The sequence below is a fragment of the Ranitomeya variabilis genome, chromosome 4 (assembly GCF_051348905.1).
Source record: "Ranitomeya variabilis isolate aRanVar5 chromosome 4, aRanVar5.hap1, whole genome shotgun sequence".
Classification (NCBI taxonomy): Eukaryota; Metazoa; Chordata; class Amphibia; order Anura; family Dendrobatidae; genus Ranitomeya; species Ranitomeya variabilis.
Genome location: NC_135235.1, coordinates 272,575,457 through 272,603,140, shown reverse-complemented (window position 1 = coordinate 272,603,140; position 27,684 = coordinate 272,575,457). Strand labels below are relative to the sequence as shown.

The 27,684-nt window shown below is 41.1% G+C and overlaps 1 protein-coding gene across 2 annotated transcripts in view; it reads right to left on the bottom strand.

Annotated features, from left to right (window-relative positions):
- ZBTB16 (zinc finger and BTB domain containing 16) overlaps positions 1 to 27,684 on the bottom strand; it is a 124,562-nt gene that overhangs the window by 20,296 nt on the left and 76,582 nt on the right. For both annotated transcript variants that reach the window (XM_077249959.1, XM_077249960.1), the window contains exon 4: positions 10,456 to 10,542. In XM_077249959.1, the coding sequence (XP_077106074.1) occupies positions 10,456 to 10,542 (87 nt within the window). The remainder of the gene's footprint in view (positions 1 to 10,455; positions 10,543 to 27,684) is intronic.

Genomic DNA, 27,684 nt, shown 5'->3' with positions numbered 1-27,684 from the left:
TTAATTAGGACCACATGGTATTATTATATAGAAAATGTACACTGAAATCTAGCAGAATTAGGACACCTTAGGAGCACCATTCTGCCCGTTTCTTATATTTGCTTGGTCCTGGTATCTGTTTGCAGCCTCTTCTGGAGGAGATCTTATTTATACAGTAAGTGGAAGAACAAACTCGTCCTGTGAATTCCCACTATTAAAGTTCCATAACAAGAATCAATAATGGAGAAAAAAAATGAAGATGTTGGATTACATTTCATTGGAAATATAATTAATGGTATGAGCCTTTAGTCTACTCATTCATCCATCTTCTTAAACTCTTCCCACAGAGCACTTCCACCATTAAGAAAGACTCCTTTACTATGGACATCAGACTGGTACAGAAATGATAACAGGCAACGCTCCCTGGGAATTGGATCGCCTCCAGAGGGGACAAAACTGTTTAAATAGTGCCATCTATAGGTAGTTTCTAAAGTTGAGTAAAAAGATTTGCAAGACTTGTCCAGTGGCCATGTCTATAGCCCTTGGCCATTAGACCAAAGCCTTGCGAACTTTCGCCTATCTTTCAGCATCCCCAGTGCTTCTAATTAGTAGGGTCTGGCATATCGTCATATGACAATGATGTTACACTGGACCTATCAGAAGAGGTGCTAGGATATGAGGAGGCTTGTATGGCTCTATTTGGGTAGCAACAGAATACCAGTTAGGCCAGTGGACCAAGGTTCAGTAAACCTTTTTGCTCAACTCAAGCAGCAATTGGAGACTGCAGTACTAGTGTAAGGAAATGGACAACGTGCTCAGATTCCCCCTTAAAGACACATGCCTTCTTATGATGTGTAATGTGTATTGTGACATGCGTTACTAAAGTGATGGTGTTACAGTTTGATCAGTTGGGAGAGTTACGGTTAATGATTGGTGCTGCTTGCCTTGCCTGGAATAAGAGGGTCTAAAGTGCACGGACAGAGACAATTTCTTGTCAGGGAGTCAGACAGGGCCCACTGTGCACCAGAAGCAGACCTATGGTCTGAATAGTGAGCAGAGCCGCATGTCGTGGGTGTCCCTGACGTGAGTGGAGACGGAAACATTGGCGAGTTTCAGAGTAAAGGAAGGAAAGTGACCGAAAGACAGAACGATGAACCAGAGACGGCATGGCCGTTTGAACTATATTAATTGGAAAAAGTGCTATAAAAATAGGATACACTTTTTTTCATAGCTCACCACAGCCATTAAAGAGATTGTCCATCTTTAGGGGTAGCTTACATGTTTTTTTCCTTTTTTACTTTAATGCATATAATTTGAACTAAAAATAATTTTTCCAATTAAATTTCATTAAAAAGTTAGAGCTGGTCGCCTACTATAGCCTGTGTGTTGTAGCGTGTATTGCTGGCTGCAGAATGAGATCATTAAGAATCAGTCTGCCCGCTATGATGGTCTGATGGGGAGTTTGTGACCCCTTCATCTGGTTTTTCTAAGCTCCTCTCAGCTTATGGATGACCACAGACTACATCTAAATTGAATGTGCAAGAAAGCAAAGAGCTTGGAAAAGCCAAATGGTGCACATGTTTAATGAAACCCAAAAAGGGCAACAATTGTATTTATCCCCAAATACAAAAAAAAGTTGAACATTCCATTTAAGCAACATCTTGTAATACAATAATTTTGTTTGTAGGTTAGGAAGTATTAGCCATGTGATGTGATATTTAGTATATCGAATTCCAATTTTCAGACATGGGGTATGAACATGTGGTGGCTACGGTATGGATTATTCTACAGAAAATGCAAAGTATTGCAGTAGTAGCAAAGTAGATGAGCTCTTACCAAAATTCATCCATACGCTGCAGAAAAACCTGACTTGTGATCTGCACCAAAATTGACCTACAGTGCGGCCGCCGTTATGCTATCAAACGAGTTATAGTGTGTGATCGGGATTGGAAACATGACAACAATAAGATGAGTCCGAAAAGAGTAGTCTCTTCAGCCCTTTAAATGAGGCAATAACAAAATTCTCAGGCGGCATCCTTGTGCTAGACTGGATTTAATTTATTCCTGAGGCCATCTGGCCAGCGTAAGCACAAAGACCTGTCCCTTGTGAATGAGGGGCCATATTTGTCACACCCCCTTCACCCTGACCTCACTGTCCCTGGTCTTTTCAACCAGGGACAAGCCAAGGTTCATTCTTTTTCCTCTATCCATTGTCTGCATCCCCAATGGGTTCCAAAGAGAGGGGCCGCCACTAACAATCGTTCTAAGGACGTCCCCATGGACGGCTGAATGAAGAGTGTGACAGCGAGTCGTTAAAGCCTTTGACACTGGAGGGGCTGCCATCCTACTGTAACAAACATATTTAACCTTCGTGACTTTTGAAGGGTTAAAAGGGGCAAAGCTTCATATGGAGTATACCTAGAAGATGGCATTGGTTAGAATCCCCAATATCCTGCCTTGCTACCCATAGAAACGAGTCCAGTTATAGGAGATACATGAGGCACAAAGACAGAGGTGCATGTGAAGTCCCTGAAGACCATTGATCTTGATTGTTATACTTGGGACTTGAAGCTTAAAACATGAATTATAGGGTGTATAATGTCATCTGAGAGGTTTCTTTAGGTGCAGGGAAGCAGCCACCTGTAGTTGCAACCTTAATCGGCTTCATCTCCAGTTGTGCCAATGAAAATTACGTCTTTTGTCATTCTAAGCAAGGAAATTGCCTATGGTTTTCAAATGAAGCACCAAACAAGGACACAACAGCTCCCGATCAACGCAGAGATAAGACGTTTTCCCTCTTTATGCACATCTGTTACTTTTTGGGCCATTATGGTTCCAATTTCCACATATTGTATAAAAATATGTAGGCATGCCAAGAGCGTAGACAGTGCCAATAAGGTATCCAATTCATCATTTAGCAATTTTCTCGGTGTGACGATTTTTTGAGTTCTTGCAGTGTTGGCACTTGCACGCGTTTTTCCAATCTGTCTGTAGGATACATGTACTTAACGTCATAAATAAAAATAAAAAAAAAAGTTATTCAAGAGGTAAAAGTGGTTTTCTTTTATAACGGTTCAGCATTTAGAAGAACACTCTTAAAAACTATAGGAGTTGGGGATTACTCTGCCAGTGGTAGCACATTCCAGAGAACTTGTGCAGGATGAGAAAAGAGGGAAACAGTGGCTCAGTGGATAGCACTGTTTGCAGCGCTGGGGTTCTGGGTTCAAATTCCACCAAGAACAACATCTACAGGAAGTGAATATGTTCTTGTTATATTTTCATGGGTTTCCGCCAGGTTCTTACATTCTAAAGACATACCGATAGGGAATATATATTGTGAGTCCCATTGGGCCAGAAATTATAATGTCTATAAAGCATTGTGGATTATGATGGCGTTATATAAGCAAATTAAAAAAAAGGCTGAATTATGGAGGATGTTTGTCCTAGACTGTGAGCAGAATTTAGTGTATGAGTAGGGTGGTAGATATAAGGGATGAATTGTAGGGCTATGTAGAGAGCTTTGATAGTGAGAGTTATCAGTTTAAAATTGTATTCTATTGAGGATGGACAACCAGTGCAATGGCTGGCACACAGTGGAGGAGACCGTGAGAGCAGTTACTTAGAAACAAGAGCCTGAACATTTACAATAGTTTGTAAAGGGAAGGGGAGAATTTACTGAAAGAAAGACGACAAATTAACAGAAAGTTACAACCATGATAAGAATGAATCAAAGCTGTGGCAAAGGCCATCATACATGTTAGACCAACACTGTCCGGACCTGCAAATATCAGCGGGGTTGGCCGACAATCTAACATGTATAGGAGCCTCCCAACTTTCCCCAATAGATGATGGGGGAAATGATAATGATCCAGCATGACCGATATTGGAGGGGTCTAGGCGCGACTTTCGCGAAGAGAATACACGAGTGCTTGGCAGAGCAAGTGCTCCTGTATATTGCGGATAGAAAGCCACTTATTGTGTATGGGATCTCAAGAGGTTTTAATGGCCTTTTTCTCAGTAAGAGAAGGAAGGTTCTTGAGAGGGTTGAGGTGCCAGTGTCATGACTAAGAGATTAAATATAAGGAGCAATGGACAGATCTGAGTTGAACAGAACCCAAATATAGTGAGCCTACTGCCCATGAGCTACGTAGTATAGCACAATGAAATGGAAATGTCAGGTTTAGTTAGGCGTCAAAACTTGTCACACGGTCATTCACGTTACACAGCAGAGCCACACTCGTACTCTTACAAATCATTGTGAGAATAGGTAGAACACTTTCTGACATGGGCAGACACATCACTGGTGCAACCTGTGTAGGCACACAGGAGTCCAAAAGGTCCTCACAGGGGTCCAAGAGGTCCTCACAGGGGCTTTCTTGGCCATTACCACCTCCAAAGCAGTAGGAATTGTGCATTGTGATGAATTTTTGGACTACAAAGTGCCCACATATTGTTCTAGCACAGGCGCCCTTTTCTGTCTACCAGTTGGCTTCTCGATGTGTTCAGCGTATTGTGTACAAACCAATAGTCAATATACGCAAGATTCAGCACTTGTGTCCCTAAAGCAGAATGGTCTTCTTATGGAGAATATGAGTCATTTGGATAAGATCTCTACCCCATTTGGCTACAGCTGACAATTTTGGTGAAATTTTTCTAAAAGAAGGACAAGTAAGGAAGGTTTTGCCTGCACTCACTATCCACTAAATCAAATCCTTTTATTTCGTTGGTATTTGTCTCATAATTTCTAGACTATTTTTTTTCTCTGAATATGCAATGGAGACCATTCTAAATCTGCAAGTAAATCCGCCATATCATCCACCCATAATAGCGCTTATGTATTTCCTAGCATCTACAGCCAAATACAGTCGTAGATGAGGATTGTAAACAAGATTTCCCCCTGAAGCTTTAAAAAAGGAGGGAAAAGGGAATATCCCCTTCTGTTCCCTCTCACTTCCCTTGTTTCCTAGAGAAAAATAAGTGTGGGATAAAGACGAGGGGAGGGGGGAGCTTTGTGTCTGCATACTGATCAGACCCTCCAGATACAAAGAAACAGGGCTTTAGGTCAAAGCACGAGATGACCCTGTGACTGGACAAAGCTTATAATCAATCCTAAGGCTTTAAAAGGAACCATTTTGGAAAATCGGTGTGAAAAAAGTGGGTTGCTATGGAAAGATCAATAGTTCTGGTATTTTATGTAGCGCACTATTCTCCCCCCAAAAAAAAATATAAAAAAAATAAATAAAAAACGGGAACAGACTGAATGAAAAGTGATCAGACAAAAGGAGGGCAGCCTATAGGTAGTAAGACATCCACTACACAATAAATAACAGTGAGAAGAATTCTCCGACAATATCAGCCTTCGTTGGTGAGAAAAGTTCCCCGGCATCAAGTATGGTCCAGGACTATATATTAAGAAAGGTAGGATGAAAAGGTCTACATGATGGCCACTACATAAGGGGTTGATATATTACAGGGGCAAAATAAAGGGGAAAACCTGTCCCCGTTCCATATTGGTGTTGCTTTTATGAACCAGAGGGGAAAGGTCAATTCTGCCAAATTGCTAATCCCCGACCAATAGCAGAGTCATGGGAAAGTATGTTGGGTTGGTGGTGGGGATTACAAATGGAGGAGGGAGCACAGTAAAAGCTAAAAACACAAAGTTACATACAGAAGTTGATCAATTCTGGAAGACCATTTCAATTTCTGTGGATGGTAATTGTTAGGGTGGACCTGGTACGATTCACACTGGAGGCGGCCATCCAAGAAGAACGAGTTGGTAATGCAATGTTTCTGGTTACCATAAATGTGACAACATTTATTGTGGTTGTATATAGTTCTATTTTCTTTCCTACTTTGATAATCATGGTGATAATTAGGTTGTGCGAAGGGAAGAGATTCAGCAAATCATATAACACAGAACGCCTAAAGAGATTTCCTACATTCGTAAATTAGCTCTCCTCTGGAAGGAAGAAAAGGCTCTCATATTAGCCAAACATTTAGCTATCCTTCAAAAAGAAAAAAATAAGTCTCATTAAAGCAAATTTGCATACGTTTTTCCAAATGCGTAAAAATCAGTCTCCATACATCATCTAAACCCTAGAAATGTCCAGAAGTAATGGAGACCAGTGAAGCAGGAGGAACAAGCTAATCATCAAAATGTTGACTACTGGATGTCACCAAGGTGTGAACGGGTAGACCTAAATGGGGTTGTGTGGTAGAGAAGAAATAAAACATTTCCAAGTACTTTATTATGGCATTTAGACATCCGTGCCAATCTGTCCAAATGTGGTCCACCAACGCATGGACAGGCGGTGCTCTCCCGACCAGAGCATGACATGTTTCTATGAAGCAGTCACACTTGGGTCGGGACACCTGCGCCCATCCGTGGACTGGCGGTCCCATATTGGATCTATGTGCACTGATGTCTGAATGAGCCTTAAGGGGTTCTGGTTCAGGATATCCATTAATTAGCTCAAAATTACTACAAATGGTGTCCTCTATACATGCTATGCGGTAGGTAATTATAATATATGTATATATATATATATTTTTTTTTTTAAGTTTGCAAGTGCTGATTTGAAGGCCTGCTACAGTCAGACCAATGAAAGTAATGGCTGCTGACAGTCTACTAGTTCTGCCAAAACTTTGATGCAAAATATTGGTAAATAAAAAGGAATGCGTCATCAGGTTTTTGCTTTTTTGCTCCCCCATGTAAGAGCATCATGATCTAGAGGCAGAGATCTTGATTCCAACAATTAATCACTTATTGGACTGCTTACAGCAGTTTGGATAAATTCTCTGTTTTCTCTGTTGCAGATCTACCAGTGATCCGAATGCTGAGCTGTCTATAACCCCGGCCTACATCACTGATTGGCAGCTTTCTGTGTACACTGTGCATAGGCAGAAAGCTGCCAATCAGTAATGGGGGCATATTAATTCAGAGCTCATTGATATGGAGAACTAGAAGGCAACAGGCCAACTAGTCCTCTAGTGATAATCTCCTGCTGATAATACAGCAATTGTATCGAGCAAGTGAGTAGTACCACAGTAAGCCCTACATTATGTTGTTCGATAATTAGGTGGCAAAAGCCTGGTGACAGATTCCCATTAAATATGCAGAATGAAGTCAACAAAGAGCAGCACTTAAAATGTGTAGTTAAATGAAGTAAACAAAAAACAAAAACAAAAAATAAACAAAAAAAAAGGATTGTAAGTAAATGAATCCTGACATAGACAGACGCTTCCCCATGGATTATTTAGGTTATAACCAGTCACCAGGACCAGTCCACTCTATTTTGAGATGTTGCATAGAAACCTGGTGGCTCCTGATGAAACCACAAGCTGCTAAAGTCAGACACTGGCGCATCAAGGTCATGGGTAGGGAACAGCACAGCTGAACGCGGGATTCTGGAGGAGTCTGTTTAACCATTACAAGTAAGAAAAGACCTTAACAAGTAAAAGAAGAAGTGGATGGGCTGAGCCAAAAATATCGACATTAGGGTTGGTGGCCCATCACTGATATATTCATGTCGGCGAGTATAGATGTCATTGGAGTCATTGGTTTAGCATTCTTTATGAAATAGAACAATAGAGTTTAACAGTCTAGGTCTCTGGTAGTATCTCACCACTTCATAGACCTAGTTTCATTTTGAAATTATAAAATGTACTTACAAAAGAAAAAAAATGAAGATTCTTAGTGCATAAATTTGCCAATTCATGTGTGCCCATAAACCATGACAAGGTGACCTCCCTCTGATGGGTCCTATCCTACTAAACATGCCTCTTGGGCTATAAGCCTACAATTTAAATGAGCAGATAGGACCCTAATATTTAGTAGGATAGGACCAAACAAAGGAAGGTCACCATGCCGTGGTTGATGGGCACACATGAATTGGCCAATTTGTGCGCTAAGGACCTTCATTTTTTTGTAAGTACATTTTATTAACAATGCCGTTTAGATCTCATGTATTCAGTGTTTTCATGTATCTCGGCCCTTACAGAGTGCTGCGGTTTTGGTTTTTTTTGTATTTTATGCAGTCATTGCAGCTTGCACCTGTTCACATTTTATGGAGGTGATTTTTTATTTTTTTTTAACAATTATATTTTTTTTTTTCTGCTTTTTACCTTTTTTTTAATGAAACCCAATGGGTGACAGATGCCACTGCTTGACATCCATCAGAGGTGTACATTTGATTCTTACGTCCACAGCCCAAGTCATAATATATTAACAATTACAGTTTATGCAATAAAGATAATTAACAGACATTTACATTATCGTACCGGAGCGAAGTCAATGCAAATGATGGCGTTTTATAGGCGCCGTATATCAGCCTTGATCAATATTCGGAAAGTCAGACCAATGAAAGTAATGGCTGCTGGGAGTCTATTAGTTACGGGACATTGGTGCTTTCTTGGACCTTTACTTAAAGCAAGCCTGAAGGTGATTTTTAATTCCTTCAATCATCCCGAACCTTACTACATTCATGTGTCTGGGGTTTTATCGACAGTCTTCTAGCTCCGCAATGTAACATTCACTTGAGTTGGTTGTTGCAAACGTATTTAAAAACAACAATAAACTAATATCTGGAAGGAAATAACTTGTGCACAAGTCTTCTATAAATCAGAATGATGAAATTGCAATTTAGATTTCTTGCAAATATTGCTCCCCTTACTGTCGCGTGTTTCCAGTCTCGAATCAGTTCTACAACTTTGGCACAGAGCTCTGCAGGTTATCAATACTGCCACCTAGTGTCCGACCAGGACGACGCCCGGGGAAGATGAATGCCGAGAGGTCCGCCAATTACTACCATGTTATTTATGTAAGAACATGTGCTAGGCACGCTTTCGCTCAGGCGTATTACAGCTGGAATTTTTTTTATTTTTTCACGGCAGAATTCAACTAATGTGTACTAGCAGCTTAAACTTATACAATCCGAGACAGTCATGAGCCAGATCTCTATAGAGTTAATCAGCTGATCGTAGAAAAAAACAGACCCTAACTACTGTGAAAAAAAAAATAAATGGTATACGCCAAGTCATGATTGGCGACTGATCATTCGGGCAATGCCCGTCGGCAGCATTAAAAGACATGGCTTCATCTAGAGTTACTATGTCACTGTGCAATCATCATGATATGCCATTTCACAAATGTATAATAGTTGTGATATTAAAAAAGGCAACAGGTCATCAGATTTAGGCTTTCTCTTTAAAGGACAATGAGCACAATAGGGTCTTAGCCAGTAAATAAGTAGAAGAATGTGGGCAATGGTGCTCACCCGGTCGGGTCGTGTGCTCACAACCGCTAAAAAGGCTTAGACTGCTACAGATCCAGGGTTATGGACACCTCAAGGACTGGGATGAAATGGGTTAATTCTGCGCTGCCGGCGGAATAGTGAAGAGGAGTCAGGAATCCAGTTTATGGTTCAACGCATTTTGAAGCATCAAACTTCATCAGGCCAATGTCCTGATGAAGAAGCTTGATACTTTGTAACGCGTTGACCAATAAACCGATTTCCTGACTCCTTTTCACATTATCAAAGCTCGCAATCAGTCAATGAAAAACCTAAAAGTCACCACATAACTTTAATTAAAAAAGATAAACTTAAAATCAACTTAATAAAGGCACAAATGGAGAGATGAATATGGCACAAAACGCTAAAAATTAAAAACAGGCGCAAATTAAATAATGAATGATGCCAAAAGGTAAGGGAAAATTAATCTGCACTGGTTCCCTTTAATGCTCAATGTAAAGTATAGGAGTTCGGCTAAAATGGCCACTAGAGATGAGCAAATCTGCCCACATTAGTTTTGCACAGTCACTGGAATCGGTCCGGAGAGCGTCTCAAAATTTGGTCCAAATTGAATCTGACCTGAAAAGATGTTTAACTATGATTTTGGGTCTGGAGAGACCTCCGAGCATAATAAACAGAGGAATAGGAAAGGTTAAAAAAATAAAATAATATTATGCTCACTTGTCCTAGGCCCACCTTTCACCTGTCCTCTATTTGCTCCAGACAGTTTTTTTGGCACTGACCAGATCGCACACATTCACGTGTGACACGGTCAGTGCGGGAGTATCCAGAGCGAAGACCGATCTGAAGATAGTAGATGATCGGTCGGGAAGGTGCGGTGGCAGGACAGGTGAGGGGCAGACCTAGGACATGAGAGTAAAGTTTTTTATTACTTTTTAAAGCCTTCTACGCCCCATAAAGAATCCAACACAATGATGCGCAGTCTGTTGCCTTTGTGCAAAATTGAATCTAGAACATTTTTTAGGGGGAAATTCTTAATTCCATTTGTTTGTTGCAAATAGTTTCGCTCATCTATAATGGCAATCCTGAATTTAGATGATGGTACATTTAATACAACATTACACCTGGAAACTCTTCCATCCTTTTCAGTCTTCGGTTCCAGAGACTTCAGCGATTTACAGTCTTTAAATTGGGCTAAAGAGTGAACGGCGCGGCTGCCACTCACCATTGTGCGTCCTCCGGTGAGCTTCGTAGGCATCTTCCTTGGAGAATTGGGCTCCGCACTGCTCACACACAAAGGCTTTGGCTCCAGCTGTTGAGATAATAAAAAATAGTTTACAAATCTTTCATCTATGTTTCTAACTGGTCCATGTTATCTACTGTACCATACCATTCGACCTATTTGATGTTCATAATTGGGATGAAGGACACAACTCAAAGAAAAATGCATATTAATGAGCGCATCAAGCTCTATGTATGTATTCCTGGGATACCGCCGAGAGCATCGACAGGGGTCCTCATCACTCACTGGCATCTGTCATTTATAAAACATTGCCTACGCCTCACCTCTAAAGGGCATCGCTGTCAATCGTCCTAAACTTGACAGTCTGATCCAAAGACGCAGATGAAATACAAAACTTCACGCTTTCCAGATATACCTGCTGCACATTAGCTAAGGGTTAGACATCCTTATAGCAATTTCCAAGAGGCATCCATAACTTCCCAAAAGCAGAAGAACAAACAAAACTATTGCAGCTACATGGATGCAACCAGTCAATTGTGAATGCCTTCAGTTTTCCGAAATTGGGTCACCATCATTAAAAAAGAAAAATGATAATTTTGGGACATGTGGACGGGTAATGTTTAATAAAGAATCAAGTTATAGTTGCACATCAAAAGACGTTCCTCCCAACAGAAATATAATACGGTCTGTAAAGGGTGTGCTATGGGGGGGTCTGAAGGGCCCATCAGAGTAGAAGATAAAACCCTGATGGTCTAAAATAGGTTTTAAAAGGAGGAAAAGAAGACAACCCCATTTGAGGCAAAATTCAACTGATATGTCCAAAGCATTATTGTAAAAGTACAACTTTTTTCATATTAATAATAATGTACTTTTCCCACTTTCCACTAAAGTCCAATTCTCATTTGCTGGTCTGTAAAGTAGATCCATTAGACTTTACATCGGAGATATGTCCAAATGGGTGCAATGATAATACTTACAATGCAATGGACTGGAATAAGCCCTAGACCAATAAAATGCCATGTTCCTACAATGCGGCCATTATAATTTCTCTCCCTTCATAAAAACCAGGTAGAAGGTGACGAAACAATATAGAGGTACAGAAACAGATTCCAGGGATGTGACATTTATTAGGATGTGTGCTATAGTTTCAATACAATCATTGTTTTATCTGCAGTAGATCATCACTACAGGACTAGGTGTCATGTGCAGACCAGTCCAGCTAATTTGTGTAACCCCACTCCCACCACAGATTTGCACATTTGGGTACACTGTGCATCGTCAAAAAGCTGCCAATCAGTGATGTGGGCGGGGTTATATAGGGCTCAGTATTCTGAGCTCTGCTACATCTACAGCTGGGAAAACAGAGATACTATTGTAACTACAGTAAGCGGCACATCGCCAGAATCACTGTCTCTGCTCCTACGACATGCAGCTCTCAGATTGCATAGCAAGAACCTGCACACAAACTCCCTTTAATTATAATTGACCTGTTACATTTTCACCTATAGCAAAAAAAAAAGAACAAACATACACCACTTTTTACAACCACACAACCCCGTCCAAAAAAAATAAAATAATTATATAATACTAATAATAGTTTTCATATCTGACTCCTAAAAATTCCAAAAGGGTTTAGAAAATAAACTGGCTGGCAATTTGCTAACAAGATGTGCATGTTCGGTTTGACTAGGAAGAACATTGTGTTCCAAAACAGTCTTCTGAAAAAAAAAATAAATAAAAAATAAAATTAAAAATACATCCACACCAGCCAGTGAGGAGAGAACAATGAGTACAGACAGAGCTTGCTTTATGGCAGCCTCTTTGTACAGTCTTATTTACAGTACTCCTTATCAGTACAGGAACAGCCCCTGCCTGCCAAATTCAAATAGCGAGTACGAAGTGTTCCCTGAGCCGCGCTTTTTTTTTTTATATCATTGTCAACAAAACAAGGAGGAGGAAAAGCTACCAGAGCAGAGAGTGAGTGAATACAAGAATAGCTTCAAGGCTATTTTTTTTTTTATATTATTTTATTTCGTAATTAAAAGCGGCAGGCTGAGACTACATGTTCACAATTTTGAGTGGGTCATGTGTTTAATTTACGGCAGATAGGCAAATGTTAACATGTTTTTGAATAAGTCGTTCGGACACATTGGGACTAGAGGAGCAAAAAGATTTGGAGGACCATGGTCCAGTTACCATATCAGTAATCAGAGGCCATCGGACCAGAGCCCTCCAAACCTCTTCCTGCCTTCTGGAATCCCCAGCGCCTTTTCCGATTGCAAGGATGATGTTGCACCAAGTTGAAAAACATCTAGTTCTACAGCCACGGATTTCCAATGATATTACTAGACCAGGGTCTTGTGAATCTTTTTGCTTAACTCTAATTAGGACCCATGAATTATTGCTGCAGCCAAAAGAAAACAAAAGTTCCCCATAGGTACCCTATTAACCATATGGAGGTCAATTGTTCTTCTGGGCAGCATTCAGTGCTTTCCAATGCAGATAATGAAAAGTTCAATATGCAGTATAAGTTTTCTTGTAATGGGTTCCTACGATGGTTGAATGCCTATGGATTGATCTAGACTGTGCCCACTGTTGGGCATATACACCTGACAGTTCCTGTAAAGGCTGTGTGCACTTAGTAAATCAGTCCCACTATTTTCAATATAAACTTTAAAAGCTCTTATTTTACAGTTTTTACCCCTAATGTACAGGTATATAAAGAAGTATCTATGTACAACTACAATATGCTTAAAAAGAATACTATTTAGACTTTTTAGGCAGAGAAAGTGATCCTATACTTAGTAGTGCAGCTTGTGGCTCACTGCTAAATTCTCTCCATGTAGTGCTGCAGGTTGAGTTTGAATCCTGGGAAATACTAAATGCAAATAACTATAGAAAGGTATTTATTAACCTAGAGACATGACAGGAGGACACAGTGTCTGACTGGGGTGCCAAGGGCCCACCAATAACTCCAGGGCCCCACAGTTACATGCAAATGTGACATTATCCTCAATCACAAATTTATACAACAAAGAACTGGGTAGATTGTTAAATGATTAAGATGTCAACTTTGTCTGTACATAGTGATTCAAGTATATAGTGCCAAATACTGCTCATATAAGAGGGTGGTGACCACTCCTGCACAGGGGTCCACCACAAGATTCTCCTGTTCTCCTTTAAACCAGTCCAAGCCTGGGAGCACCCCTTCACCCTAATGTCCCAAGTCAGCTTGAATCAGAAAAGAAGAATCGGCATAGAAAAGAACAGTCGTAGCAGACACCTTAACACTCCCACGGCTGTGTGAATGTAGCCTACCATCCCAGAGAAATAGACAGTTGTTTTTTTTTCTCAGATGTCATCCATTCATTTTTTTGTCATCATTTTTCATTGAAGCAGGTAGACAGTCTCAACTCTTACCGACTTAATGTGTCAGTTAAAATCAGATGAAACTAAAAGTTCAAAGTCTGTCTTCCTAGATTCATCCGTGTCTCGTGGATACCCATAATAGACTTTAAAGAGTCTGATCTGCAAAATCTGATCAGAATAGGACATGAGCAGCGTGCATGGCTCAATGAAACTATGGGCAAGTGTGAATGTAGCCTGATATACATGCAGAGCAACTGGTCCTCCTTCTGCCAACGGGCACCTGTACAGTGGAACATTCGGCATCTCCAGCCCTGAATCGCGGCTCCAATCAAAACTTAAAAATCGCTATGTTTTTGGAGAGTCTGAGACAACGAACATAGATTGTAAGCTTGCGAGCAGGGCCCTCATTCCTACTGGTATCTGTTTTGAACTGTGATTTCTGTTATGCTGTAATGTCTATTGTCTGTATAAGTCCCCTCTATAAGTTGTAAAGCGCTGCGGAATATGTTGGCGCTATATAAATAAAATTATTATTATTATTATTAACGAAAATACTTGGAGGAAAACTAAGCAAACATAGAACAATTAAAATCCTGTCTTGGTGAGATCTGAACCCAGGACCTTTTGGCTCACTCAAGAAGAGGTATAAAACTTCTCAGAGAGGGAATGTTTCATAGGTGTAAAGGGGGTGAAGCTTAAAATGTGACAAACTGTACCAAAGTTTGGGCACATAAAAGTAAGCGGACCATAAAATTGCATAAATCTAAATAAATGTCCCAAAAAAGGAGCACAGTTCAACATCTTGCATCGGCCGTTTGGTACATTTCGTCTTCTCTAAATTTGCAAATATCTAAATATTGTATAGAATTAGTAAGTCTGCCCCACTGTGCCTTATACGTTGAAATCTCAGCTGATAAGAAGTCAAGCCTGGTTCCCAAAAGCAAAAGATATATGTTCTGTACTGTAGGAGCTGCTACAATTTAGAGCTTGGTCTTCAGGCTTCATTAAAACAATATCTAAATACCTTTGCAACATTTCATACAAATATCACAGATGGCAGAACACTCGGTATCTATGTTGCACAACCCAAATGCTGTAGATACAGGAGCTCCATCTTTCATTCTTGTAGCTTTTGTAAAAGCAAAACAGAAAAGACTTGTTTCAACTTTTTGGAAGCCTGTCAGCGGTAACACTGTCAGACCACAAAATCCAGTCGCGACTTGCTTTCAGCAAAGTAAACATTAAAAAAAAAGAAAGGAAACTTCTGTCATCATCCATGGATTAACATAGTAAACCTGCAAGCATTTAGGGCAGTGTTTACTCAAATGACACCGCTCCGCTTTTCACAGTTTAGGATGTCATTTTAGGGACAAAACTCCAATCACCCTGTGATAACCAAGAACTGGTATCACCAGAAACCCAGGACAATGGAAGCATTTTACCTATGCAAGTGTAGGTATCATGTACATAGGGGATGCACTCATTTATTGGAAGACGACCACCCAACTATAAGTACCCCAGGACTTCAGCAAACACCAGAGTTGGAGCTCCCTACAGCACCAAAGGTGAAATGAAGCATTACACATTTCTCATTGAAATCAATAAGCTGTAACGTGTGGACTTGTCGAGACCTCCAAATTAACAAAAAGAGACAACTACCATTGGCAAGACAAACTAATACATTGGTTAGGACAGCCAAAGATGATAATCGGCTGCTTGAGTGACAAAGGATTGTTACCAACCTCTGTGCCCAATTATGTTGGCACACAAGAGTCCTCTTTCTTTTTGGAGTATATTAAAATCCATTTTCCTACTAATCTACGGCTTCGAAATGTGGTGCGGAAGAAGGATGTTATCAATAGCATGGATAGCAAGAACAAAAATCAATTTTGGAACAAATAAAGCCAGACAGGAACAAATCAAGGCAGACATGTTGCGCAAAGCAAAAATCACCAAGGTACAACTTGCCTACTTTGGACACATCGAAGAAAGACATCATATTTGGAAGAGTAGAAGGAACAAGGCAAAGAGGAAGACCCACAACCCGATGGCTAGATGCTATCAAGATAATGGAGAAGACCCTTGTAGACCTATCTAGACTTGCACAAGATCGATCTTCCTACAGAGCTTTCATCCATCCAGTCACAATGGCTCAAGACTGAGCCAAATACAATACAGGGTGGGCCGTTTATATGGATACACCTGGGTGGGCCATGTATATGGATAAACCTAAATAAAATGGGAATGGTTGATGATATCAACTTCCTGTTTGTGGCACATTAGTATATGGGAGGGGGAAAAAACTTTTCAAGATGGGTGGTGACCATGGCGGCCATTTTGAATTGCATCTTTATAAATGGCCCACTCTGAATAATAATAATAATATTAATGAGGGAACAAGGCAGACAAGTTCTTGGTATCATGATTAGTGGGTTTCCCAGCACTGGCATCCACACTAACCCTACAGTTACCAAAGTCTGTGGATAGGGATAACTCGTTTAGACTAGAATATTCCTTTAACCATCAATATTAGGGTCCACCTAATGCATAAAGGTTCCCCATTCTGTAATCAGTGGGGGTCTCAGTGGTAAGATCTGCTCCAATAGGTATACTCACACCGAACACTGAATGTGTCAAAAGGCTTCACATTTAACTTTGGACCACAACCTGGGGTGGAGATATGGTGAACAGCCTCCCACTTAAAAATATATAATGTTTATATAATCTCATATTTTATATATAACAGTTACACAGTCACAATATATTTGGCAGTGAAGTAGTTAAACATGCTGACTGCATTTAGCACATTGCAGATGGGTCTAGCTCTGCCAAGTAATGGCTATTTAGGAATGAGCCTTGGGAAGCACTGTGCTGTGTCACTTACAACTCTAAATATATTAACAGGTAGATTTATTGCTGGGACAGGATCCAGTGACAAACTGTCCCCAAATGTCACACTATGCCAGGCGCTCACACTGAGGGAGGTCACAGAGGATACACTGGGGTAGAAGAACTTGGTATCATGGTACATGACATCACTCATTGGCAAACCCATTGGAAGGTGACATCAACAAACTTCCTGAAATTCTCCCTCAACTAATTCACTAAGGAGTATAAATAGATCAGTTATACCATAACACGCCATTAACTAATACTTTTTTGGTCTTCATTGCTAAGAAAACAAAAAGACAACCACATCAGTCTTTCTTTAAAACAATCGATCCAACAATGCAATAATTGTTGGAAAGGTGCCCCCAGAAGAAGCTAGTAATGGTGAAACTCAAATTTATGCCGAGTATGTAAAGTGATATGCTGGATATTACCTGATGCTTTTTATGTAGAATGGAGTATGTGTGTGAATTGTGGTCTCTTTGGGTTTGCACTTTATTTTTTTAACCTCTTGTACAGGAGATTGGTGCAATATACCAAGGATGATACTGATGCTAAAGAAGCGGTGACCATTCTGATTTGAGAAACATCATGCAGCAAAGTAATTCGGTACTGGATTTTTAAAGCCAAGTCTCAAACCCCAGCTTCAACACATTCACATAAGATTTTTTCTCTGTTGACTCAATGTATCTCGCTTTATATAATCTTAAAGGAGTTGTCCAGGATTGGGAAAAAAGATGGAAATACTTCAAAATACTGTGCTTCCCATCAGTGTTGCTTAGAGAGTGGTATTTGCGACATCCCATTTATAATGCTGTAGCCCAATCACGGGCCTTAAAGAGACTGTCAGCACAGAATGACTGTTCAAACCACGTCCTACCGTTCGGTGCTTCACGGCGGGGCCAAACATTTAAATACACCTTCCCACCTGTTTGTTTTCCTTCAATCTCCACCCCTTCTTTGATTGACAGCTCTGGATTTACAGCGCGAGAGAGGGAAATAAGCAGGTGAGAAGTTGTATTTAAAGTATTGGCCCCACCATGAAGCACCAAGCTCTTGTACTTGGTTTGAGCAATCATTCTGTGCTGACAGAGTCCCTTTAATGGTAATGAAGACGTAAACGGTGCAAGACTGCCGAGTCCAGTGATTGACAGCATGTGACCACCGCAGCCAGTGTCAGACTGCGGGATGTTGGGCCTCACCAGAGCACTTGATTTTGAGGGCCCACCTTTCATCTGTACTAAACCAATGCAATATCGTTAAACAGATTTTTTGGACTTGGGTTAATTTTCATCAGGCACTGCATCAAGTGGTATAGCCGTAAGATACACAATGCTAGGATTGGGCTCTCCCTGCCAATTCGATCAGTTATCATGTGATTGCTCAGATAATATTGAAATCCATAAGGTGATGCTGGGTTTTTCCCCAATTCAAGAGCCGCATAGCATCTTCAAGATCGGCACTATAGACTCCTCTGAAGGAGAAGCCAGGGCCCACCTGGATTGTTTTCACCTTTGCAGCCTTGTAAACCAAAATCGGCAGCAAAGTAGCAGTGGAGCAGATTGGGCGTTCTAAATTTTGACCATTCTCTAAGCTCTGCAGGATTTCAAAATGTCAAACGGTTCCCACCGGTGACAAGTGATTGTGTAACCTGTACTAGGGGGCTTGGACAACTAACTGCATGGAATATCGGTGGATTTGTTTCCCTTTAGGGATATCTTTGAAGTATAAATTTGACATTTTCGCATAATAGAACTAGGTCCCTAAAATTGCACCCAGTATAACATTCATTGCACCATGCCAAGGCTCATTAGTATGTCATTCAAAGCCCTGAATAATTAATGGTTTTTATAAAAGACTAGAAATAAAACTATAATAATAGTAACATTGTTGCACTTTTCCCATTTCATGTCTATGTTACATGACTGGCGAGCACCGTACAGGATTCTGCATATTGTTTCCAATGTTTTTCTCATGGTTTAGGCATCTTTTGGAGGAAATGAATGAGAAGCGGCTCCGGATCGATATTCAGCTGGTCTAGACATAGTTTTGGAATCCACAATTACTAAATCACACCTATATTCAAGTCCAACAGCTTTAATAAATATGTCTCCCTTGCACGACTGTCTACAACAGAAGCTGTCAAACACACACACACAGAGAAATCCATAATGGCCCCCGGCTTCTTTCCAATCTATTTTCTGCTCAGCTGGCTTTAAATGAAGTTATTATGACTCATTAAAAGAGCCGCAAGCCTGTGGAAGTCAGCCAATTACAATTTTAAATTTATCTTGTTCTTTGGGGTTTCAGACAGCGCTCGCCTGCCCCTCCCTAAGTAGTCGCTGCCCACCCCGACTCAGACATGTCCAACGTGTAGCATCCACGTTTTGGGGGTACGAGGGGGCTTAACCCTTAAAAAAGGCCAGCACGGCAGCCATAATCGTATCTGATAGCTTGCAGGATGTGAAAGCAAATTCATTAAATCGCAGTAACAGTGCGCGGCTATATTACTACAATATCAGGAAGCGGCATGTTCCTATATATCCCCATTACGGGGACTTTTAGATCTCATTCTACAACTACTACAATACAGGCTTTTTATAATGAACAGATCTGGAAATAAAAGCGGCAGTTTATCAATAGGTTTATCATCAGGTCATTATTGGAGGAGGATGACGATGAGATACGTTGGTTTTAAACAGCCATTACATTCACAGAGTTTTTATAGTTCCATCTTAGTCTCTAACAAATGAAATGTTTGTATTAAAAAAAGTCCTAAAAAGTATTTTATTTGAGCGGTAGTACACTCCACAGATAAAAGTATACTCCTGCTCTATAATGCCCCATGAACGTGGCAAAGACGTACGCAAACAAGTGTATGGCAGCAAATGGAGGGCTATGTCCCAGAATGTGAAAAATATTCCACCGCAGAAGATATGCCCGATGGTAGAGGAAGGTTTTTGTTTTTTTGTTTGTGTATTAGAGATCAGTGGCAGAACGGGAACATATATACCAGAAAGGAACCTAGGATGGGGGGATATATTCCTCAAAAGGGACCAAGGATGGGGGACACATGAGAGGATGGGGCACACATACGGTACTTGAAAAGGGACCCAGGATGAGGGACACTTATACCATTAAGGAAACCAGGAAGGTGCCCAGGATGTGGGGGATATAAAGATACTAGGAAGGGACCCAGGATGGAGGGGGGCATTAAAAATACCAGGATGGGGGACACACATAGCTGGAAGAGACAGATGATGGGGGACACATATACCAGGATGAGGGGCATATAAAAATACCGGGAAGGGATTCAGGATGGGGGACACGGGAACAGGATATAAAAATACCAGGAATGAGGGCATATAACAATAATAGGAAGGTAACCAAGATAGAAAATATGGGCCCATGAAAGGAGGCGTATATATGGGAGATAGATAGATAGATAGATAGATAGATAGATAGATAGATAGATAGATAGATAATCAGGAAGGAACCTAAGATGGTGGACATTGCTACACAATGGAATGGGGGGGGGGGGCGCAAATGCTACAAGGCCAATACATCTTGTCAACATTCAGAGAAGGGGGGGGGGGGCAGGTCCAAATTTTGCTCAGAAGACCATTGGACTCTAGTTAAGTCACCGGTAGTGCTTCTCCCGGACAGTGCATGGAATGGAGCATGCCTCCATTATAGAGAGGATGGAAGGAGTAGATTTAGTATTACATTTGCAAAAAGTTCTGATTGAAGGTGACCATACAAATTTGTTTTGGCAAACAGCTATTCCTCGTACTCCCCAGAGAACAAGATTATCAGGCATTGAACTGCAACAGCGGCCCCAAGATGAAACAAGGCCCACTTCCAATGCAGCAAACAGTTGGTCGTTGACTAAATTATTGAATTGGAAAGGGTACATATATTATTCTTGTATAAGGGTCCTCTTTTGTCTTTGTCCCCCCAAGAAATTGCAACATATATAGGTATACAGTGCACAGGAGTTTCCATTTAGTAATAGTTTTTTATTTTTTATTTTACTTTAAAAATCTAAATTTATAAGGTGCTAGAATGGGAAAAGACCTTCTAATGGGTCTCCCACCACACTTTGGTCACATCCAGGTGGTGAGGGTGGAGTTACTTTAGTCCATAAGGTTACAAGACACACATAAAAAAAATAAATAAAAAAACTTGAGGGTAAAACATGCACACCAACTCTCCACTCAAGAAATGGCTCTGCCAAAAACGTTTCAAAGACCCAACTGCTTGGGAAGCTAGTGGTCGAGCACCCAACAATCAGCAATTCATCACCTGTCCACAGAATAGGGAATAACTTCTGATCTTGAAGATAAAGGGTACTTCTAATGAAAGTTGGAGCCAGGTTTCCCCATCGACTGTTTAAAAAAAAAAACTTATGTTAGGAAAAAGCAAGAAGAGAACAATTCATCGGACACCTCTCATAGTATGGATTCGGAATTTTTCTTTCCTCCCAGATTAAGAAATTGTCTATTTAAAAAGAAAAAAATATATATAGTCAATGATTAGCAAACTGATAGTGCCCAGCCCTGCATTTTTTATTTATTTATTTATTTTTTTTTACAGTTGGCCGAACCTGCCGATAACCCTAACCCTGTTGCCTCTTCCTTGCCATGTCAGGAGAAGAATCAAAAATTCCAAAATTTAAAAGCCCAACTCTTCTGATATCCCTTGATTTAAGGTTGATGCTTGAGAACACCTCTCCCCTAAAACAAATATAAACGCTCAGCCATATATTCATGAGTGTGGGAGGGCGTCCGGAGAGATAGACATGACACCACACCTATAGTTCTCTGGTTTACTGAATGTCAAAACGTAGGATAACAGATCATTGGGGTTGCCAAATTTAGTCAAAAAAATAAAAAAAACCCTATGAAAAAATGTTTTTTTCTCGGTGTGAACGCCACTATTCTCCTGAATCTGATGTGTTTCTTTTGCTCTTGCGCCTCAACCTTCCTGAGATATGGCCCCATTCTTTTAAACTATAGTGAGTTTGGGCTTCAAGAAAACACCCACTTAGCTAAAAAGGCTCAATGTATATATATAGAAAAGCAGTTCACAATGCCAAAACAGAGGCATGGGAACAAAAAGAAAAATAACACTTGTACTTAGAGATCTGTACAGAGATGAGCACGACCAGAGGAAAGGTCAGTGGTCTACCATCACTTCTATGCTCCCACCACAAATGGAAGGATAGCTACCACACAGTGGTGTAACCTGCAGTGCGGGGACCCCAGTACAAAGTCTGCAATAGAGCCCCCAACTGTTATGGGATCTTTAATAGACCTTTTGGGGTCCATGGACAGGATGCGACTGCAACATGGGCATTTAAGGTAGTTAAGCCCCTGCTACCATACCTAGGAGTGTAGGGTACCTTCAGGTAAGTAATACATTTTATTTTTTTTTCCTGGTTCAAAAATAAAAGGAATAGCCATATTTAAAAAAAAAATAATAATGAAAAAAAAGTTTGCATCATCATTGGCAATATTATTATTATGGATTTTTGTTTGTGTTTTACCAGTTTCATACTTTTCATTTTTTTTCCACCTTGCCCATTATTTTTGTGATCACGTCACCCAGAGACAGGGAATGCATATCAATCGATAATAAAAAGAATTAAAAAATCCGGTAACGTCGCTACCATTTCAGGACAGTTCTGTCCTAACTGCTGGATGTTCTCGTAGTGAGGAGAAGAAACAATGCAGGATTGAACAGCCTGTGTTCTGCTCAAAAAGCACAGTGTGTACTGTACATAGCATAAAAAAACTCCAAACAGCCTCTAGACACAGGCTGCTTCCATCCGCCATCAAAACACTTTGTCTTGCATACAAAAATAAGACCCAGAGCTGTATGGAATACAAAATAAGCCCATTACAGTACGGGAGGGAGGAGACGGGGGAGAAGAGCTGCTACTTAGCAACAACGCAGAGCTTTAAACCAAGCTGCCTGTTGGGCATGCGATAAACATTAGTAGCGGAGACGCTTTTGCCATACCTAGGACTTATGGGTGGGTTAACTCTTCCTGTGCCACCATCTACCCAAAATGAGGGGTTTACCCATCAATTCGATAACGGATCGAAAACCTTTGCACATAATACCAATTTGGAATTTGCAAAAAAATGTATCAAACTAATAAAAATTTAAAAAAAAAGTTGTATTTTGGATCATGCGAAGAACATGGATGATCCTTGCCTTTTGCAAACCTATTTTTGCTGGATTCATATCTAAACCAGACATCGAGACTTTCTGAAGATTAGGAGCATCCATCAATGGGCATTTTTAGACATAAAAAAATCTCAGCCATCCAAGTATTTATAAAAAAAAAAAAAAAAAAAAAAAAAAAAAAAGGCGCAAAAATCAAATCTAGACTTTTATATAATTTTTGGTGCCTCTAAACCCTTTCTAGTTGATTCCAGGGAAGTAAACCTTTATTCCAACTCTACCCATAGAACACGATATACTCTATATCGTGCTCTATGGGTTAAAAATGTTTCGGCTACCGGCTGTAAAATATGCCCCATACTGTGCTCAAATGGTTGGAAAGTGACAGCTGGAGGTTGCGGGGTGCAGATATATGCCCGGTTATTGAGAGAGAAGGGTTAAAAAAGTGAGATCTAGATGTAGTTCAGCACCTTCATATAAAATTTAAAAAAATGGGTTTATGGACAAATGAGAAATTAAAAATGTGACAAAAAATACAAAAAAATAAAGACTAATGTAACAATAGGATCTAGTACCTAAACCCAGGCATAAGCTGCATCACAAATAATAATGGAGAAGATGCACTTAGGGCTAAAAAAAAAAAAAAAATAGGATAGGAGTCGATGTAATAGTCTAGGAGACATAATAAAGGGATAATTCTCAGGAAGTCATGGAGAAGCGAGACCCCGGTCCAGCGCCTCCACCTTATAGCATTGGTACATTGGTAAATCATCACCCCCTGTATTAGTTTATGAAATATGTCTTCTATGAGATCTGCCAAAACAGGAGCTCAAACCAAACTGAGCCTCTCTCCGGCTGTCAGGGTATGGATAAAATAAAGGCAGGGAGGAGGAAGGGAGGGGGGGGATGTATTTTTCATCAGGCGGTGTATAATTTATAAACAGCATTAAATAGTTTGCGCTGTCGCCCCCTCCTCCTCCCCGAGCGAGTCCCTCCTCTGTATCGGGGTTGGACAGCACTCAAGCCTGCATTAATTTCGTCTCTGGGTACAGTGTGTTCTTGGATTCACATCTGCGAGTGATCATAAACGCTGTGGAATGCTGGCAGAACATCGAGACCTGCCAGTGCGCCCATGACATCACTCTGGGAAAAAGGCTGGGGGTGCCGGGCCCAGGGCCAGACTGTGGCCCGGGGCTGTGTACAAGCGGCAAGGAGTCCCATCAACATTTATGTTTATTACAGGATCCACATATAAAACAATATTACAGGTTTACGCACAAGCAAATAAATGCAAATCGCAGAAGCAGGCTAAAACAGCGGCGTTCTGTCCCACAGAGCTGACACTTCTATTGTGCTATTCACTCTGAGCCGACGTGCCATATGTGCCCTGTGCAGCTGCACAGGGGCCCGGAGATAGAGGGGCACACGGCCACAATAAAAGCAGTGACTACTGAACTAATGAATGTCATCGCTTACAATTACTGAGACAAAGAGGGGCAAGTGTGTGTGTGGGGGGTGGTCTGCATGATATTTTAGAGAAGGGGCCCCATATACTGCTCTGCTGCCTAGATCCACCCCTGCAGTCCAATATTAATAGAAAAGGGATTCGACTACACGGGTTTTGTCAGTTGAGTCCTATCGTACATAACCAATTGTGCTACTTTTGAATCTCTTTAAAGAGAACCGGTGGCTTGCTATAAATGTCATTAATAAACCAGTTGTATAACACCGCTGTTCTCCTGAATCCGGCGTGGTTTTACTTTTGTTCCTGCACCTCGCCGTTCCAGAGATATGGCCCCTTCCCTCTATATAAAAAGTGAGCCTTTTTTGACCAACCGGGTGGTCCGCAAGAAGAATCCCACAGAAGAGTTGAGGACCACACCCACTTGTTTAAAAAAGACTAGATTTACATAAACCGATGAGGAGGTCACATCTCAGGAATGGAGAGGTGCAAACCAAAAGAAAAATGCCACATTCAGGAGTTTCGGTATAATAATAATAACAACAACAACAACAACAACAACAAAAACACACAAAACAAAAAAACACAAACACTTGTAAGAAATAAAAGTGTACACAACTTTGGCATGCAACAGATTCAATCTAATTATAGAGCTAGAAAGTAAAAAAAATTATGGCGTGGATGACCTGCTGTCCTATGTTAGGCTACTTTCACACTAGCGTCGCTTGCTGTACGTCGCAAATGCGTTGTTTTGGAGAAAAAAAACTCATCCTGCAAAGTTGTCTGCAGGATGCGTTTTTTCTCCATAGACTCATTAGCGACGCATTGCGACACGTCGTTTCCGTCGTGCGACGGATGCGTCGTGTTTTGGCGGACCGTCGGCACAAAAAAAGTTCCATGTAACTTTTTTTGGGCGTCGGGTCCGCCATTTTCAACCGCGCATGCGCAGCTGAAACTCCGCCCCCTCCTCCCCGAAACTCACAATGGGCAGCGGATGCGTTGTAAAACTGCATCCGCTGCCCACGTTGTGCTACGCTTACACACTGTCCGGCGGTACGTCGGGCCAACGGTTTGCGACGGCCCGTACTGATGGACTAGTGTGAAAGTAGCCTAAAAGTGAAATAAGACGCTGCATTATGGTAAAGATTTGTAGCAAAGAGGAGTACATTTCCAATACAAGTAGCTTCATAGGAGAATATTCCAATCTTCAAGAGGATTCAGATCCATGGTGATAATTGGGTAATTACAAGTCAATGTACTTGTACTGTGAAGTGATATCACTTGCATGACATAATCAGGGCGCACATACTTTATATTGTACAGACTTTGGCTTTGAATGTCCTAGTGCTCGCTTTAGCGGCACGGGATACAGCACTAATCTGTACAAATCGGTAATGGCCACATTCTTTCTGCTAACATATTTCTTCAGAATACTTCTACTACTTAAATATGGAGGAAAAACTTCCCAATCCCAAGAAAACCAAGTCCCCAAGGAAAAGGATGCTAAAAACTTTAATGAGTATATACTAGTGTCCAGACCACACTGTAAAGTGCACTGCAGAATACAGTGTACCCTATGTGTTGTTAAATATAGAGGTCCATGCAGTGTTTTGGAAGATACACGAAATGGGACAAAAGTATACGTGTACAAGTAGCCAAAGACATTGCAAGGGGCGCGAGAAGGCTAACAGAGAAGGACAAATTGACCATCGTATGTGTGTAGGCCCCCACACACCTGATACTATTAGCTGAACCAGACATTATTAGGGGGACGGTCAACAGTCAAATATTTATAGTAGGGCCTCCCACTGTCAATGCAACAGATGAAGCTGAGGGACAGAAGAAACCGCCACAACAGATCGGCCATAGTACAACCTTCTCTAGTTGAGAAGTTGACGCCAGAGGAGTTGGCAGGTGCTCTCACAAACAGAACGGAGAACCGCCTGGCCAAGCTAAGCATTCCTGTGTACAGTGGGGACTTGAGAGAGATTGCTGTTGACTGACAACAATCTATTGTGTAAGGGAGGGCTTAGGAAAGTTTCTAATTTCTCTGCCACAGATGAAGCCAGTGGAGAAAAGGATCAGGTACCGGCTTTCAACATGACCGATCCAAGTGTTCTGCTGGGAAATAGTCATCCACCAACAGATGGTGGCAACTGAATCATCTCTCCACCTACAGACCAAATGCATGCTCGGTTGAACGATGCATGTGTATGAGGTGTATGACAAAGATTGGGAGAGTTCAGCACTGGACGAAGGAGCATTCAGACAAGTATCTTATGTGTATGACCACCCTGACATCAGATCTCCCCAAATTCAGATGAATTTGCCAAAAGGTCCTCAGTTAAACATCGCGTGTGTGGGCAGCTCGCTCGCTTGGAGAGAGTTCATTCTTCAGGTTTTTCTGGCAGCCATGCTGGAAGAGTCTTTCCCTTCCTTCACATATAATGCTTAGTTATCAGTGACCGAAAGCCTAGTTAGTGGTGGCATGAGCAATGAAAATCTAGTTTTCCCTTTTAGGAGGAGGAAATCAATATAACAAGAAGTGGAGATATGTAGGATCCGGGGGCTCAGGCTCCCACCGACCACTACTATAAGAGTGCGGTGGATCTCTGCTGGACACAATGTCCTTTGGGCTCAGAACCTGGACCCCCACCAGGCAGAAGTTTTATTGTGCACCCAAATATCTACAAAAAGCCTGAATACAAAAGGCTGCTTCAGAAATGGTTAGATAAGATTAACCCACTCGCTATTTTTTTTTTTTTGCAGAGCAAGAAACCAAAGACTATTTCCCCTGTTCTGCCGAGTCTGGCTAGGAAATAGTTGAACACTCATCCAAGTTAGTCTTATGAGAGGTTAGTGCGCAATACACAAAAATACAAGTTGTGTCATTCCACTCAGAGGAATATAATGTACCCAGCTCGGTGATGGAATGACACAGGGACAATTAGGACATTATGCCTGGAGTATATGAGTGCCAAGGAAGAGTAACACAGCGTACCGAGTGTGGTCAAAAGCAATGGCAAGGGGCGGTGGAGGAAGGGGGTGGGAAGACTACACAGAGCTCCTTTTAATTTGTTTACTTCTAGGCTGGAGATCTCACTTGTCTGTATCTGATGCAGAGGGTTCAGGCACATCTAGTCCCAGCTACGATTGGTTCATGAGCCATTATACAAAAGTATACAGTAATGTAAAGGTGGTTTAGGCATCAATTTACCTGTCCAGCTACCTAATGAGGCTCATTTATTCATGTGTTAAATCACTAAAATGGGGCGTTAATGGCTCATAAAAAAATGAAG